This window comes from Carassius gibelio, chromosome B3 (genome assembly GCF_023724105.1).
Source record: "Carassius gibelio isolate Cgi1373 ecotype wild population from Czech Republic chromosome B3, carGib1.2-hapl.c, whole genome shotgun sequence".
Lineage (NCBI taxonomy): Eukaryota > Metazoa > Chordata > Actinopteri > Cypriniformes > Cyprinidae > Carassius > Carassius gibelio.
Genome location: NC_068398.1, coordinates 9,283,576 through 9,302,087, shown reverse-complemented (window position 1 = coordinate 9,302,087; position 18,512 = coordinate 9,283,576). Strand labels below are relative to the sequence as shown.

At 36.0% G+C, this 18,512-nt stretch overlaps 3 protein-coding genes across 4 annotated transcripts; all 3 read right to left on the bottom strand.

Moving 5' to 3' along the window:
• Positions 1-924: 924 nt before the first annotated feature.
• Positions 925-1,814, bottom strand: cldnk (claudin k). Its single transcript, XM_052551703.1, has one exon. It carries the CDS (start codon positions 1,809-1,811, stop codon positions 1,161-1,163), a length of 651 nt encoding a protein of 216 aa, XP_052407663.1. The 5' UTR covers positions 1,812-1,814; the 3' UTR covers positions 925-1,160.
• Positions 1,815-4,936: 3,122 nt separating this feature from the next.
• On the bottom strand, positions 4,937-10,305 carry btr02 (bloodthirsty-related gene family, member 2). The gene is made up of 7 exons (XM_052551700.1): positions 10,180-10,305; positions 8,425-8,720; positions 7,876-7,959; positions 7,513-7,737; positions 6,973-7,114; positions 5,586-5,612; positions 4,937-5,492 (listed from the first exon to the last, which is right to left on the bottom strand). The coding sequence occupies exons 2-7, from the start codon at positions 8,716-8,718 to the stop codon at positions 4,948-4,950; spliced, it is 1,317 nt and encodes a 438-aa protein (XP_052407660.1). The 5' UTR covers positions 8,719-8,720; positions 10,180-10,305; the 3' UTR covers positions 4,937-4,947.
• A 128-nt stretch (positions 10,306-10,433) lies between these two features.
• si:dkey-120c6.5 (GTPase IMAP family member 7) lies at positions 10,434-15,020 on the bottom strand. Of its 2 annotated transcripts, XM_052551701.1 has the most exons (4): positions 14,901-15,020; positions 14,157-14,200; positions 13,563-13,667; positions 10,434-13,478 (listed from the first exon to the last, which is right to left on the bottom strand). In XM_052551701.1, exons 3-4 carry the CDS (start codon positions 13,618-13,620, stop codon positions 12,511-12,513), a joined length of 1,026 nt encoding a protein of 341 aa, XP_052407661.1. In that variant the 5' UTR covers positions 13,621-13,667; positions 14,157-14,200; positions 14,901-15,020; the 3' UTR covers positions 10,434-12,510. The 2 variants fall into 2 exon arrangements, with proteins under 2 accessions (XP_052407661.1, XP_052407662.1); XM_052551702.1 differs by lacking the exon at positions 14,157-14,200 and having other exon boundaries at positions 14,901-15,018.
• Positions 15,021-18,512: the final 3,492 nt, after the last annotated feature.

Below are 18,512 nucleotides of genomic sequence, written 5' to 3'. Positions count from 1 at the left end.
TGTGAATGACCTTTACCTTAATGACCTTTCAAATAATAGGATTGATTTATTTTATGTATTGATTTTTCAAGTATTTGGCAGTGGTTACCCTGGTCCTAAAAATATCAGTTTTGTGAAGAAACCAAGTCATACAGTGGCATGAGGGTGAGGAAATGTAATTGGCAGTTTGGATTTTTGGGTGAATAATCCTTTTAGGGACTACTATTTTTAAGTTGTATCTTTCAAATAGTTTATACATTTAATGTTCAGTATGTTAAAGGGGTTAAAGGTGAACTTAAAGGGAAAGTTCACCTAAAAAAAAATCATACATTTTTCAGCATCACATCGTTACAATACCATAAGACCATATTTCCTTTATAAACACAAGTGAAGATATTTTAAATGAAACCTGAGAGATTTCTGTCCTTCCATTAAAACGTCCATCCCACCAAAACTTTGACAATTCAAAATTTCATGAATACCTTTTAAAAGTAATCCATATGAATGGATAAATCCAATCTTCTTGAAAAAAGATCACTTAATGAATACATTTTATTTAGCCTTTTATTCACACATATAAACTTTGATCAAAACACATACATAGAGCACACCAAATATGCTAAACCATACTGTTATTGTGTCTCATAATCACATTAAATTTTTTGCAAAATCTAAGATTTCTTTAATATCTTAGAAACGTTTAGAATTGTTTGTGTAATGCCCTTCAGTAGAGGGATAGAAATAAATGTCTAAGGTTTCATTGAAAAAAATCTTCAGCTGTGTTTCAAAGACAAACAGGTTTAGATGAACATGAGGGTGAGAAAAATAATGACAGAATATTCATTTTTGGTGAACTATTCCTTTAAGTAACATGAGTGACATCATCGGTCATCTGCATAAACAGACAGTTCTAAAAAAAAAAAAAAAATCAGAAATGACACTATAAAGGATTTAAGGTTTTATTATTGAATAACATAACAGTCAAATACAGAGAAAGACAGACTTATAAGTGGACATTAGAGGTGGCAAGGGCACTTGATTTCACATTTCTATTCACTACCTCCATCAGACTACAGAAATATTCTGAATGATAAAAAATAGATTAAAATTAACTTGAATCTATCACAATGGGAAACTCTAGCAGAGAAGGCTTTCGGGGACTGGCCTGTCACGGCTGGTCATTAAACATAACCCTTGACCTGGGCTGCTCCGCCCGCTCGACGTGGGCCGCTCTCGTCGCTGCTAAATGTAGGAGAAGAGGGAATCCCAGGGGGACTGGACCCTGTGTAGAGGAGCGATCCACCGATCAACAGCAAAGCCGAACCCCCCCAGCCCAGGTAGAGCGCGGGGCCAAGCTCACGTTTGTGAGGAGCTGCCACATAGGGGTCATAGAAATCCCTGATGATGGAATGAGCCGTCCAGCAGACGGGTATGAGAATGAGGAACCCTGCGATGAAAAATAGCACGCCGGACACTCGTGCCAAACGCGCCTTGAGGCTTGGGAGGCCCACGCACTCGGTGCACTTGATACCCAGAACACCCAGCGTGAGCGCGAGGGTGCAGATGAGCAAAGCGAGAACCGTCAGACCCCGGGCGGCCTTCATGTCACTAGGAAGAGCCAGCAGGCTGTCATACACCTTGCACTGAATCTCCCCTGTGCTCTGCCAGATGCAATTCATCCACAGGCCCTCCCATGTGATCTGCGCCGTTACAATGTTGTTTCCGATGAAGGCCGTGACCCTCCACATGGGCAGGGTGCACACCAGGAACCCGCCCACCCAGCCTATGATTGACAGGACCAGGCCGAGAAGCTGCATGCCGGTTGTTGCCATGATTAATCTTTTCCAAGAATGATCACTTGGAAGCGTTTGATGGATGGCAGAGACAGAAACCTTCGATACACTTCAACGTCGGCGAGAAATGCGGAAACTTCCAACGTGAGATCCGATAAAGGAAGAGTGTAGACTGACAAGTGGACCTAAAGATTGGAACAAATGAATGTGTGATAGTTAGATAAAGGTACTGCATGTTGTTACAGTATACACACTTCTAAACACATCCCAACAGGTCTTGCATTCTTGACTTACTCCTAAATTATTAATGACCTTAAAGCTATCATGTAGAATCTTGCTCCATCAATCTTGTGCATAATCAAACACACCTGAACCTGACTAATCAAGGTCTTCAAGGTCACTGTAAAAGTCTAAGCAGTTGTTTTGGAGATGAACTCTTTAGGAACGTGGCCCTCAGGAGCAGGATTGGACAAACCTGTCTTAAAAAGAAGTTTTGGGCTCAAGTTAAGCCTGGTATTTCCAGTCCTGCACCTGGAGGGCTGATGTCCTGTAGAATTTAGTTCCAACATGCTCAATCACACCAGCCTATATGTTTTATATTATTATATAAGACCTTGAGTAGTTGGTACAGGTGTGTTTAACTGGGGTTAGAAGTAAGGTTCGTTTGAAGCTTGCCCTACAGGAGCTCTTATAGGACATTCCTGGGTTAAGCTCTATTGAATATAGCTTTTGTGGCATACGCTGCAAGAAAATGTGCTAAATTTGCATGTCACCGGTGTAGGACCCTCAAAGGGACAACTTTGTTTCTTATCTACTTATAAAAGGTGCATTTAAGTTCCTTAGAGTACCAGAAAGGTAGCCTACTACTATGAACTGTTTAGGGGAAGATAAGGTACAAAGATGTCCCTTTCAGGGGACTATCCCGGTGACAAGCTATTATAGCCCTAAAGGTACCATTTACTACTTTATAATATCAGTTTGTTTTAAAACTTGTGGTTACAACAACCTGTGTTTAAAACAGTGAAGCATTTTATGTTTTAGTTAATGTGCTTATGTATTACATAGTAAACGTGTTTATTATGTGAACTGACAGTTGCCAAAATTGACGTTGTGGTGGAATTACTTTTTTTTTTTTTTAAGGTGGATGAACGCCTGGTTATTTGTTTTGGAGATCGTTCCTGTCATTTGAATATATTTTTGGTCCAGGTAAAAAGCCACCTTCTGGAATTAACACATGCAGTATGTCGTTTGTCCGGTTTAGTGGTGTTACGTGGTTATGACGTAGAAGATGAAAGATTAGATTACAGAAAGATTATAAGATGAGGTCAGTAAGAGATTTATCACACTAGTCACATGTAACAAGTGTAATGTATAATGCTGCCCACACACTAAGTACACATCCAAAGTCATTGGATTGATGTTGTTTTCATGATGTTGTTTTCATGCTACATAAGTGTCCGTCATTGCTGAGGTCTTTCTCAGTGAATTCACATTTCACCTAGAGGCAGTATCTCTCGGGGATCTGCAATGTAAATGTCATGTGAACAAGCACATATTTGCTTTCCACTTCGAACTTGTGAAAATCAAGACTTAAATCTCATAGTATAAAACCAGTTGTTCTATTGTATCCTACCATTATTTATTTTTTTTGTATGAATTTCTGTGGTAATCGACATTATGCCACATAATGCTGTTTATGCAGTTTAATTTGTAACCCAGAACATTACTTTAAATATTCATGTGGTTTTATACATAAATATGTGGGCACTGTTATGTACAGTGAGCATTACTGGATTTACCATACATCTGAGAGAATGGGCTCTTTTCACACTGTGGTGGGCGTAGAGCTACGCCTGTGGGGTGAGTGGATTATCTCAGAAAAAACATGAGGAGCCTCTGGACACAAGAAGCTTTCTTTGACACATTCAGAGTGGGCCAAGCAGGCTTGAGTCTGTTTATGTCGATTCTGAATGCTGCTGTGACAGCGCTTCATAAGTATTCAGCTTTAAGCATAAACTTCAAACACACACATTGAAAAATAGCCTGACATAGTTGTTAGTTCTCTTAGTAAGTTATTTACTGAACTGATCTTCTGATTTCCATTATAAATGACTGAAATTGTTGTTACCTGATGGACGTCAACAGGGTCTCTGAAGTTTAACTCCTTGCACAATTTGCTAGTCCTCCACCTTCTCGGGTTGGGTACCTTCGATCTGGATGCAGAGCTTGACCCGAAATGCCATAAACCTGTGATGGATGTTAGACCTATAGATTCAGACCTCTGAAGAGGCTCAGCTTGAGTGAATGTAACTTCGGTTGTAAGTTTCAGTGGCAAGGACAGGAGTGAAGTGCTGCCCTCTGGGATGTCAGCTCGGGTCTGTGCAGCGGTGGGCAGAAGCACGCGCTTATCTGCGCGTTCGTGTCAGTGTGTGAATGCGTTAATGTGTCCTGAGTGTGTCTCCCAGTGCCTGGTGTACTAGCACAATGACTCGCTGTTCTCTCGCCCTCGCGTTCCTCCATCTCCAATCCATCTAGTCCTCTTTTTCATCCTTTGCCTTCTTGTTCCTTGAAGTGAATTCTTACGACCTTTCATTTGCTTTCATAGAAGTTCACAGAGTGAAAACAAGTTACGTCTGACTTTCATGTCCCATGACAATGGCATATGTGTAAAGTTATAAATAACATTTAAGGAATAAATAAGTACAAAAATTATAGCTAATGTACATTTTGGATTAGAAACTTTTTTTAAAGATTGAATAAGATCATTTTGTTAATTTAAATTACAAACTGCTAAAATGAGTGTTTCTGAGCATGCTGCTATGTGGTCCCTTGTTAAAAAGAAGTACATGTTAGCATACTTTAAAAAAGATTTTAACGATTAAATTATTGTTACTAAAACAATTACATGAGCATTTATTATAGTTTAAATTAATATGCATTTAGCTGACACAGGTTTATACTGTATATTTTTTAATAATGATCTTATTTTTAAATATGGTTAAAATGTACTGCCGAGCATAGTGACTATACATTATAGTAAACAAAAAATATGATGTCATTTCTATTGCATTTAAACATATTTATAAGTGCACATTTAATTTAATAAATAATTAAGTGCATCCTATGATGGCAATGGTAAAGACAGAGAAGGGGCAGTAAGAGCTAGCATATTGCTTCAGATGCTGCAGCAGCTGCTGCTGATGATAAGGGGAGCAGTGTTCTTTTCCCCGTGGGGTCGTCCCGGGCTGAAGATGGGGTGGAGCTTATCTGTGAAAGTATCTTTGAAAGTGTAGAGATGAGTCCCGGTATCCAAACAATAGAAAGACACACGTCCCTCCTCAAAGTCCAGGTAAATGGACAGTCTTTTAGGTTTGTGACTGAGGCTGAAGAAAGTTGGAGGGGATGTGTTAGCGATGTACTGGGTGCCATTCTTTAAGCTAAGCATCCAGAAGCCGTTGGCTGGACAAATAGTAAATTTCCCCTTTCTGTTGACAGATTGTTTGGCTACTCCCAGATCCCAGTCAGTCTTGTCGCCAACCTCCACTTCCCAAAGATGCTTTCCATGGCTGAAGGCTTCCTTGGACATTACGTTAGCCACCCGGTCAAACCTTTTGGGGTTTTCTGGGACCTCTTGTCGCTTATTCGCATGTCTGACCTCCTTCCTGTCCTCAGAGATGTAGAGGTAAGCATGAGCTGTCCTAGGATTCAGATTTACTTCAACTGAAAAGAAAGACGGACGATTGGCTTTCCAGAGAAGACAGTGACACAAAACAAATTCTATGAAAACAATGCTAAATGTTCATGAAAACACACCTGAGTACTTCTGCAGCCTCTTCAGTTCTGAAAAAGAGCAAATTTCAAATGAAACATAAATCACAGAAAAATTAGGTTCTTCAACATTCACATTTAAACTGCTCTCGAAGGATCAAAAGTTTGGTGAGTTAGCTTATTCCGTTATCTGCTAATTATGCCACACTTTTCTCCATTTGCACGCATTCAAAAGTGTGTGTTTGTGTGTTTGTGTGTATATATATATATATATATATATATATATATATATATATATATATATATATATATATATATATATATATATATATATATATATATATATATATATATCCTCCCACTCTCTCTCTCTATCTATATCTACAGTTCTGGGTAGATTACTATAATCCAATTGCTGATTACAAATTTATATGACAAAAATTGTAGCATGTGACATAATCTGAATTGCACATATTAAGTTATGTAATCTCATTTTTGATTACATTACTTTTGACCTAACTTGTTTATCTTGAATTTGATCATCGTGTACAGAGCTAATAATTAATAAAATCATAAAATTGACAAAACCTTGGGGATCCTTACATTACATGAACAAAAATTAATAAACATGAACACTAACATTACATGGTTAAATTCTTTCAGGCTTGAAATAATTTTGTCCAGGCTTCCATTATAAATATTTAGTGGAGGTCACTGGATAAGCCACACTATTTCACAGCTATGCATCGGTACTGTTTAGTAACTTTACATTAACATAATTATTAGTCTCATGGAATATAACTGTTAGGCTAATTTAGAAAGATTTACAAAGAAAAAAAAATTGAGGCATCCATAAATTATGAATAATTTACTGCGATTGTGTGAATAATATTTAAAAGTAACTATAATCTGATTATGGAGATTTTAAAATGTACTATAATCTACTCACAAGTACTTTATTTCCTTTTCAATATGATTATGTAATCCAGTTAACATACTTAGTTAACAATCCAGTAAACGTACTGGATATAACATGTACACCCAGCACTGTGTGTGTGTGTGTGTATGTATATATATATAAATAAACATATATATATATATATATATATATATGTTTATTTTTGAAACATGAACATATTTGTTCTATAGATTTATATAGTTTCACTGTCCAATTCCACCATGGTCTTAGACCTTATTCTGCCACGTACTGGCGTGGATGTATTGTCACCATTTATGCTCTTTTAAGAAGCAAAATGTGGTCATACACTAAACTTGTACAGCTTTTGACCCCAGAACATGGAAACATTAATGTTTTAAATGCTAAAAAAGCATAAGCATGATTAACAGAAGAAGCTGTTAGAATGATGAATTCTGGATACTGTGTATTATGAATTATGAATACTGCAGCATTATTTGAATCATGCAGTCGTACCAGCTTTAGACAGTCTTCTAGCTTCCATCGTGACTGTATCCATGAAGTCCACCACAGCCTGCCTGGTGAAGCCAACACAAGGATCAGTCTCCAGTGTGACTCTAGACCAGTCTCTCATCGCACGCGGTATATCACTGAAGCTCTGGAGATGAAAATACGTCAGTTATTCTATACTACGCAATACTCACTAAAAGGAAAACTTCATAAAATGTAAAATTATGTCATTATTTGTTTGTCCTCAAGTCAGTCCACATCTGTATGACTATACTATTATTTCAATCTGTTCTTCACTTATTACATGATTTCACAAGACTTTGAATATTACACACAAGTCATATTGACTATTTTTAATGTGATCTTGACTTTTGGGAACAGAAATCAGTAGTTGTGTGAGCTGTTTAAAGATGATTATTTTTTATTTTCATGAGCACTGTTAATGATTGACAAAAGGTAATGTGATTTTTGTATCTAGCATGTGAAACGCCATAAAGAAACATTAAAACATAATGTCTTATCAAGAGAGAAATTAAACACGGTTACCTTTTTAAGACGCTCCTTGTCATCCAAGTGCTCAGGGTTGGTTTGTCCATTTTCCAGTTCAAGCATTTCTTTCTCCAGGTCTTTTACAAGCCTTTCCACTCTTTTCTCTGCCTCTTTTTGTTTCTGCTCAACAGCAGCCACTACCAGTTTATGGTTCTTCTCTAAGGTGCTCAACAGAAAAGAAAACACCCTTTGGCTTTCCTGAACCTCCCGAAGACATGTGCTCTGTTTGGAGGAAGAACAGGTTTTCTTTTAGAAATGGCCCAATAAAAAAAAAAAAAAAAATCCTTATCCCTATCCTTATTTATTTAAATATTAATTGTGGTGATGGTTTTATTCACAGAGTAGCAATCGGTCACAAACCTTTAGGAGCTTTAAGGAATTCTGAAGTTTCTCAATCTTCTGAAATCTTTCCTGAATCATTTTCTGCACCTCTCCTGCATTTTTCTGAAGAGTAAAGAACAAAACCACCAAATTGTTACGTTTTTGTTTTTATTTTCTTTTTAGAAATGTTGTGTTAATCATTAAATCTCCTTAATTTACATTGTGTAGTAAATCACAAAAACATTAAGCAGCACAGCTTATTTCAACAGATAATAACAAGAAATGTTTACTGAGCAGCAAATCAGTATTTTAGACTTATTTCTGAAGGATCATGTGACACTGAAGACTGGAGTAATGAGGCTGGAAATTCAGCTTTGCATCACAGGAATGAAATACAAATGTTAAATATATTCAAATATAAATTTTTATTTTAAATTGTATCATTTGCCTGTATTTCTATATATTTGATTGAATAAATACAGCCTTGGTTAGCATAAGTTCCTTCAGAAACATACACATATTTAGTATAATAAATGGGAGTATACATTTAGTTAGTTATTTATTTATTTATTTAATGAAAGTACTCACAGGTTCATCCTGAAGTTCATCCATACTGAAGAACTTGGATTTAGCAGCCAAGCGTGTCTTCCTGTAGTTTTCAGTGACGTCCGCCAGTATGCGGTTCACGCTGATATGTGGTCTGGAGCCAAAGGCCCTCCTACAGAGCGGACACTCGTCTGACCCGCTGCGGCTCCAGTAAACACGGAGACATGCTTTACAAAAGCTGTGTCCGCAGGGCGTTGTCACTGGGTTACTGAAGATCTCCTCACACAGAGAGCACAGGAAGTGCTTCTCGGACAGGAGACTCATGGTAGATTCCATTCCTGAGAGAGCACAGCGTAACAAAACGTCCACATAAATCAACCATCTATCAAATGAATAAAGTCCACTGACAAGAGGAAAGTTCATTTCAAAATCCTCCTCTTTTACAACAGGTTTTCTGCAAGATTTACTGTATGAAGATACATTTAAACCCCTTTTAAAGAACCTTTTAAAATCAAGCAAAGAAAATTTTATGAATTGAAGGGACCACAATATATCAATATGACCTCTAAATGTAAATATCAGTGAGTTGTTTTGCCAACATTAAAAACACAACTTCTAGCCGATCTCCATTACTTAAAAACAGATCACGCTTGATACTACTGCTTCCAAATACTATATGGAAATGTAATTGTTGTTTCATTTTCCAGCATGAATGTCTAAAAATTTTAATAGTAAATCAAGAATAAGTTACTTGAGAAGCAAATTAAGTGAGTTTATGATTAAAATGGGAAGATATATCTGCCGATGGGGTTAGAAAGATCAACATAATTCAGAGGGAAAGACGTTTTCATCCTCAACTGACAGATGTTTGTTCTTGTTTAACGCATAAACTCAATTAATCGTGTTAAAATGCTGAGAAAACACGAGGAGATACAGTATATTTGCATTTGAAGTATAAGCGCATCTTAATTTTAAGAATGTTTAGATAGTTGTAATAGAAAACAAGACAAAAATACTGCGAGAGATATTATTTTTTTAGCACTACTCTCAAGAATTTGTTACCTTTTAAAGCCTTCATTTACAAACTAAGACTTTTTGAGGCTTACAAACACCTTCAGTGTGTGAGTTAAGTTCATAACTTCAAGTAACTGAATAAAAGTGGTTCACATAATATGGCTATGTGTTTAGCCTGTTTTGTCCCAGTAACCATGAATAAGTGACTAATGACGGACAGAAACACATTAACTAAGATAAGAGAATGGAAAATTCTTGTCAGGCTTATTTAACACAACATTCCAGAGTTAAAAAATAAAATTTTAATCCTTATGCTGTGCACTTTATAAGCTATAACTCGACTTTCTAAGGAAAGCTTGAGCTATTGTGTCTATGTAAATATTTGCAAATGCTTTATATAATGAGTTTGTGTAGCATTCCACTGAGTGCAATGGGGCTCTTCAGAGGCCTCTGTTGAGCGAGTGGTATGGAGAAGAACGGGTTCAACCAGAAACATCATGTTGTCATCAGGACAAATCTAAATATTTATCTAGCAGGTTTCGGGAATCATTTTCAGACATGTTTTGGAAAAGGCAACTGTAAACATTTAGTAACAGGTCTAACTTAAAAATGAACTGTGTGTTTCTAAATATAATTGTATTATAGAATTACATCATTCAAACTGACCACTTTTTTTTTGTATCATCTTTTTAAAAAGCTGTATTGTGCCCGTTATCCTTTACATTGTGAGCTAACAGGTAAAGTTACAGGACAATAGTTAATGGAAATCTCACTGGATCTTACCTGTACTTCAGCAGATGAAGAGAGTCATTCACGTCTCCTACAGTGAGTCTCATAAAGTGAACTAGAGCATAAAGTACATAGGTGTGTTTCCAGCAGGGGGAGGAGCCAGACAATGCCTTGAACTTTACACCGAGTCACACACCTTACCAGATCATAAATAGACTCAAATAGCTTTAAAGTGAAGTGGATTTCATTACTAATTTAGACAAAATATGAAATGTACAGCATTATACAACAAATTTCATACAACAAAATAGTTTACGTATTTTATTTATTTACATATAAACAACATCTCATATAAAATCTTTTGTACAAACATATTTAGTTTATAACTGTAAAGATTTTCAAAATACATTCACACAGTGCCTTCCAAAAGTTTAGATATGCCCTAAAAAGCAATTTCAGCAAAAATCCTTATCATTTTTTTTGACGTAGAGGCATTCAAAATGACTTGCAATTATTTACCAAGACCAGCGACAATGATTTTAAGTTTGATTACAAAATAATATCTATATACAGTATAGATGTCGCAGTCAGATGTGGCAGCTGTAGATTATTGAGTCAGAACACTTTTATAGCATTAAAGATTGATTGGCGCTTACACATCATGATTTATAAACAGCTTTACAATTTTTATATGTTTTGAATTCAAATTTAGTTCAAATTATGCTTTTATAGTTTGTGCTTTGCTAATGGAGACAATTTAATTTTTATGATTATTTTTTTTAATAGGAAAAGAATAAGATATGGATCTTAAGCTAGGACTGGAACTCAGTAGCTGCCCACAAAGACAAACATCGGAAAATGTAGTGACTAGCCTATTACATCCCCAGAAAACCTCATTGTATCATAGTGGATAACAAAAAAAAGGCTTACTTTCTTTACTTACAGACAATTTTTAAAGAAAGTTTGAAAGTCCAAAAATAAAATTAAACTAAAGTTATGCATTAAGCAGACGCTTTTATCCAAAGTGACTTAAAGTGGATTCAGGCTATCAATTTTTACCAATCATTATCATGTGCTCCCGGGGAAACAAAACCCCCAACCTTGTGCTTGTTAAGCAATGCTCTACCACTTGAGCTAGAGGAACACTGTAACCAAAAGTATTCAAAATATACCCATATGGATTGTTATTTATATTTAATATTATGTTATTTATATTTATATGATATGATGAAAAATCACATTGACATTTTCATGAATATTAGCGCTCGAGTGTTATCACAAAAGTTCTTATTAACAACAGTTCACAAAAACAAGAAGTTAATACTGAGTGAAACTGTAGACACAATATTTTCAATTATTATAATCATTTCAAAACAAAGCCGGAGCAGAACGTTTGTGTCTCTCAGGGCAAAACTGCAAGGTTTAGTTCCTGAATTAATATGTTTTTGAATGAATCATAAAGACAGGCAGCTCATTTCTAAATAAACCAGCCATTTTGAATGAATTATTTGAATGAATGATTCCATGAATCCCTTATTAAGGGATTTACCACCAACTACTAACAGTTTTAGTGTCATGTTTATTTATTCATAACAGGTCTAAACCAGCCATGGTACCAGCACAAAAACACACTACTCAAAATATTGCTTAATTATAGTTAGCGACAAATCCAACGCTATCTCACGACCAATTCGTACGTATTTTACGAGGTGTCTTATTCGTACAAATTTGTACAACCTCACTTTTATACGATTGCCTAACGGTTAGGTTTAGGGGAGGGGTTAGGTGTAGGTAATTCGTACAAATTCATACGAATTGTGCAACTCGTAAAATACATACAATTTTGCTTGCTAAAATCATATGAAATTGTATGAGGTTGGTCGTACGAGTTCGTACGAATAAGCCACCTTGTAAAATATGTACGAATTGCCATGAGATCGGATTGAATCACCCACAAATTTTGAGATATCATTTATTGTGATTTTTCCAAATTTATCGCGATTCTCTGGAATCGATTCTGAGCTTAGTTTTCAACAGCAGGTGGTGCTCCAGGGCTATCGCACACTCGAATCCTCACGAAAGAAGTGAGGACTGAGTGATGTAAGTGGTTAAATGTACTTGCACCTCAGCTTTTATGTATGATGCAAGATTAAATAAACACAGTCCACTGTGACCACTCTTGTAATTTGCTTCAGTCTTTAAGAACTTTATGAATGATTATTTTAGATTCAAGTGGTGTGTGTGTGTACAGAACTGGAACCGAGCAGAGTACTTTTTCTAAAGCAGACAGTGCCATCTGCTGTTAAAAAAATATCCTCAGAGTCAATTGCAGAGAGAATTGCGATGCATTCAGAAAATCGCTGATTTTTTGTCACACCTTATCCATTAGTGGGCATCTGTGAAGGATTTGTAAATGTAGCTCCATGCTGCATTAGCTGCACCCCCAAACACAGCACCAAGACCAGCACCAATAGCAGCTCCAGCTGCCATTCCTTCATATCCTACTGCAAATCCCAGAAGTGCGCCAACAAATGCACCTTTTCCGACTGCAACAGCATAATCAACAAATCTAACCGTGAATCCAAGCTTGTCTGCAACAACCAGCTCTGCTTTTTCTCGGCACTCCGACTGTATCTTTTCTTCATACTTCAGGATCTCACTGGCAAGCGCTTCTCCTGAATGTTGGTTCTCCAGAGTCTTCAATGTCTCCCTGATCTCTTTCTCCTTAGATTTTTTGATGAAACGCTCCTCTTTCTGAATTCTTTTTTCAGCATCCTTAAATTCCATGTTTGAGAACATTCCATGCTCCGAGACCATCTCATCCACCTTGGTGAGCAATGCTTGAGTCTGGCTACCCTCAGTCCAGTTTACTTCTCCATTGAAGAAGAGGTAGTTCTGGCTACATTTCTCAGCAAGCTCTCTAAAGCTCTTATTCTTTTTTACCTCATCTTCTATGGACAGAACTCTCATGCCTCTCTCATGGTATAAAACAATCAATGTGTGCCTCAAGACATGTTCCCCAAAGAAGTGAACCATAGGCTTCATGGTGTTAGAGGTCAAGTTAAATGGGTCTACAACGAACAGCACAGCATGAGGACCTGGACATGAGAAACAAACTGCCTTCCTGAGCTCCTTATGAAGTATACTGTCCGGCAAGGCATTATCTTGAAGATTTGGTGCATTGACTAGTGTTATGTTTCTCTCCTGAACAACCCCTGAATTTTTCTTGGTAGCTGAAATATTGACTTCATCTCTGGTAAAGACGTCTTGTCCCAGCACAGACCGTGTCAGGGAGATCTGATTCTGACTTGAGTCACCAAAGACCAGTATCCTCAGTGGTGTTTCTCTGCTCACTGTGAGATGAAGTTAGAACATATTTCATTGTTAATCAAGTAAATCATAATTGCTTAAATGTTCTGAATTGTGTGTCAACTCACGATTAGGTGGACTGTCTAAGCTCAGTCTTCTCCGTGGTTTCACTTTGACTGATGCCATCTTCAATATAACAGTCACAGGGGTTGAAGAATTCAGGATATGCTATCCTATTAAAGAAAAAGAAACGTTCAGAAATAACAACATAAATATTTTACAATAAAACATGTTTTGTTACTTGAAATAAATTAACTAACTGAAATAAAATAAAATATTTAAAAAGTTTATTTATTTTATTTCAGCTAGTTGTCAGCATTTCAAATTTTCAGTTAGTTTAAACTGATGCAACTAAAACAACTAAAACTGAAATAAAATTATTAAAATTTACACAGACTTAAAAAAAACTATAAAGAATGACAAAAAGTAACAAAATTACTAATACAGAAAATAGAAAAATAAAAATAGGAAGTTATTAAAAATATTCATGAACAAAATAGTATCTTAGATCTGCATAAGTTATACATGTTTGGAATGACATGAGTGTGAGAAAATGTTAAGTTTTATTCTTACTGTACCATTAAAACAATACAGGACATAGAAGTAGCATTATAAAAACCATTCTTTAAATTTTATTTAAAACAAATCAAAATGAAACTTACCTCTGAAGGTCATGAACTTTTCAAACCAATCCAGCAGCATCCCGCTAAAAATAATGCATGAAATAGTAAGCACACAGATTTAATTTTATTTATTCACGGTATTGTTGTACTACCTATTTTACACAAACTGTAAAAAAAAAAAAAATCAGAAATGAAATATCATACAAATAAATTACTTTTTATCATATGAGACTGTGTGTGCACAGTTTGGTCTACAAAACGAGAAATTAATAAGAGCGCATTACAATATATTTGCTAGAACCTGTAAAGAGCATAAGGTTGTAATTCTTTTAGGACACCTACGTGTCTCTCCAAAAAGTACGTTTGATGGTTTTTAATTGATAACAAACAACACACTCCATCAACAGAAAGAGTCACTACGCAGGGGTTCCACCCTCATTCTGACGTCACGTGATTGTTTTCTAGCATGATCGGTTGCTTGTCTTTCTCGACTGCATTAGTTTTAATATGTATTTTCGAGTAAAAAGCGCTTTCAAAAGCTTCATTTAAAAAAAGATACAGCCTATCTGTCACGACGCGCACTGAATAGTTCATCATGTGCTTTTAGTTCATTCGCAAACAATATCCATAATATTAAGGCCTGTTTACTGATTCAAAATATGTCTGATCAAGTCTCCGAGTGCACTTTCGAATTTGCATGACGAACGCTTTCTCAAATAGCCTAATTTATTTAACATATTCAACACATAACAATGCTCAAATACATCATATATGTTTACATACCTATTTCATGTGTTTTTTCACAGGTTCACATAGTACAGGTTATAAAAGTGCGACAAAATCTGTCTGGAGAAAAGACGTAGACCTATAGCCGAAGGTGAAAGTGAAAGTAGGCTACGTCCTTGTATTTCTCATGAGTCATGACTGCCGCCTGCTGCCTTTAAAGTGTAGCGTCACTTACTGTACGTAAAATAAAATAGCTCAATTTGTTTCTACCTATTAAATATAGTTTTAAGAAATTGTATTTGATTAAAACTAGTGTTTGGGGCTATCAGTGCAGTGCAGTGACATCGCAAACATTATTCTGCAAATACACATACAGACATTGTTAAGACTTTCACATTTCAATTACATAACACATTTCATTCAAACTGAGCACAATAGTCTGCAAAATGTGTGATATTTGTCTAGCATTACATAGTTATATAATAAAAAGTGTATAGTGTAAAAAGACTAGGGGAGAGCAGGGGCGGAAGTACCATTTTTCAGAAAAACTTCATTTTAAAAAATAATGTTGTATACAGAGATATATTTCTGCTGTGGCCAGTAACTCAGAAGTGTGGTCTAACAATACAAGGTGGTATTTTGTAGAAATGTAGAAAGACTTCAGTATAATTTCACTTTGAACATAAGTTGAACATTGTTACTTTCGACCCCATCGGTTGGGACGAAAGTAACACACAGGTGGGTCAAAAGTAACACAACAATATAAGCTAGTTTGTTTTATGTTTGTCTTATTTTAGTATACCTGATTGTGACCTTGTTAATAAATAACTGCAAACATATTTTGTCCTGTATCTTTGCAAAAAATCATTAAATTACATTTTCATATTTTCATTTAAAATTTAAGCTTAAGTTTCATCAGATGTCTTAAAACCTTACTGTATTTTTTTTTTATTTTAAATTTCAATGTATTTTTATATAATAATAAAAAGATTATACAGAATGCACAATATAAAATTTTTATCACATTAGCATAATAAAAAAACTCTAAACAGGACTATTTATGTTTCCATCCAGTTGTTTTTATGCATGAATTGAAAATGTGCATTAAAACATCTGGAAACACTGATATGGCTAAAACCTAAATATAAATGTGATGTAGCAGCTGCCCAGAGAGAGATGTTCCTCTATGTCCAGAAACACCCTCTCATAAACATCTGGATAAAACCAGACCTCTGTCTGTCTTTCTGACCCTCACTAAGACATATTCTTTTGGTATAATATGACATTAACATTTGTAAGAAATGATGCAAGACACAGAAATTCACAATATAGCTTGCACTGGAACAAAATAAATACTTTTTGTGACTGTAGCGGGACAAAAGTAACAACTGTTGAAACATGAAACAAGAAAAACAACACGACCAATAAAAATTTTTTTTAGGGGTTGTGTGCACTTTTTCATGATTTGGACTGCTGCCCCTCAAAATGTCTGTGCACAGCCCTAATGTGGTCAAAGACTGCCTTATATATATCTGCTACTGTCACACTTGAAAAACACTTATTTAAAACTGAAAGTTGCCTGATAACATCCTCATCAGAAAAAAAAAAAAAAAAAGATTAGCAAAAATATAGGACAAACCATACTGCAGTACAATACTTGTACAATTCAATACAATTCAGCAATCAAACTTTTCATTAAATTGTTGTAATGTGTAATGAAAATTTTTTTTGACAAATTCAAAATGTTGTCTTGTGGTCTGAGACTTTTGGACCCCATATACTGTAAATCACATGATGTAATATAAGTTAAATGACCTCTAAAGTAGTTATATACTGTCATAAAAGTTACTGTGTGTCCAGGGGTGTGTTGAAATAGCCTACCATAATTTAGTGTTTTGGTAGGTTTTTATCTGAAAAAACATCTTTCTCAGTATTAACATAATAGTTACATTAGTTTTCTCATCTCAACCCTCATCCCGATAATGGACAAGCTCTAATATTGGATGGAATATGCCCTGGAGACAAGAGGGATTTATTTATATAATTTATTCATGCATCTGCCACAGCACAATAAACACATGACTTTGATTTTGACTGCATTGGTTAATATGGAATATGAATCTAATTTTTGACTGATAAAAATGTGTTTTGTTTATCATTTATATTGGTTACAGTATTACGGTATTGTAAAAATACATTTCTGCTTGGGAAAGAACTGACGTGAAGCACTGATATTAGTCTCACATGAGCTCTCCTTGTATTTCGAACTGCCTGTCAGAAACAATAATGCCTCTTGTTTTCAACAAATGTATTATTTGGAACTTATCACCAGAAGTTGCCTCATACATGTGTATTCTCTGTATTATGCATGCTTTATATTTCTCAAGTTAATTTTGTGTGTTAAACACTTATCACGGCTAACTCCTTATTTACTTCCACCTCAACTATGGGAAGTATGTATTTTGGTACCTACTTGATGGGTTAATGATTTCTAGAATTTTGATATAAAGTAGATGTGTGTAGGATGCACCATATTTAAACTATTAAGTTTGCTTATTAAAGCGTTTAAACTAAACTCTCAGGAGTTTGGACACACGCGATCACGTGGACATTACGGTAATTACATGCAAGAACCGGAGAACGTGGCGTAGGTCCTGCCCAAGACAATATCTGATTGGCTGTCGCACTAAGAAGGACGGGTCAGATGGACACGCTTAAAACCCAATGACAGGTTTTTTGCCTTTGCTTTTTGCCAAGCTTTTTGCCCTGCTTTTGCAGTGACTTTGCTCTTGCTTATGTTTTGTGCTGACCTTTCCATCGTCCAGCTTGTACACTTCAAACCACCAAGAGCTCACTCAAAACTCATCAATTCTTCCGTAAGATCCTTCGCTGAACTTTGTCAAAGAAAGAGTCACTCCAGATTTAGAGAAAACTCTGTTGCATAGCAACCCGCAATCCAGGAAGTCTTGCGAACGAAGCGCCATCCGGCAAAGCCAACCAACCACTCACCATCGATTGCTGTCCCTCAGAACGCATCATCCACCGACTGCCAGCCAATCAGCGCCAGAGAATCCCTCTCCAGCAACTTTGTTAAAGAAGGGAACACATCCAAAGCCACATGGAGCATTCAAACGCAAGTATACAATATCTCCTAATTCTGGCTGAAACTGGTGCAAATCTAATTAAGAAAACAAACTAAGATTAAAGTGCTAGTAGATGATTCTCTCAGGTTGTGGTCAAGAAATAGTGTCTAACGCTAGACACTTGGGACTCCATTCACCCTCTTTTAATAACATCACTTTTCTCTGTCACTGTTTGAATGAATGTTTGTGTGTTTTCGTTGTGTGTATTAGAGTAGTTCAATAAAGCCTTGTTTGATTTGACTTTATACTGTAATTCAATCCTCTTTTAATTATATTGATGTTAATTCCCTTATTAATCTTACATTAATATGTGTACGTTTGTGTTTAGTCAGATGTTCTATGTGTAAAGGAGGCGAGTAGTGCTGTGCAGGTAAACCTCACTCCCTGATCTCAAGAGATGCACTAGCAACAGATGCTATTGGCTGTAGCCATTTAGCCATTTAGTGCATCCGCCTCCCATGCCGAAGACCCGGGTTCAAGCCCCACTCGGAGCGAGTGCAAGGAGTGTCAGAGAGGACCCTGGAGA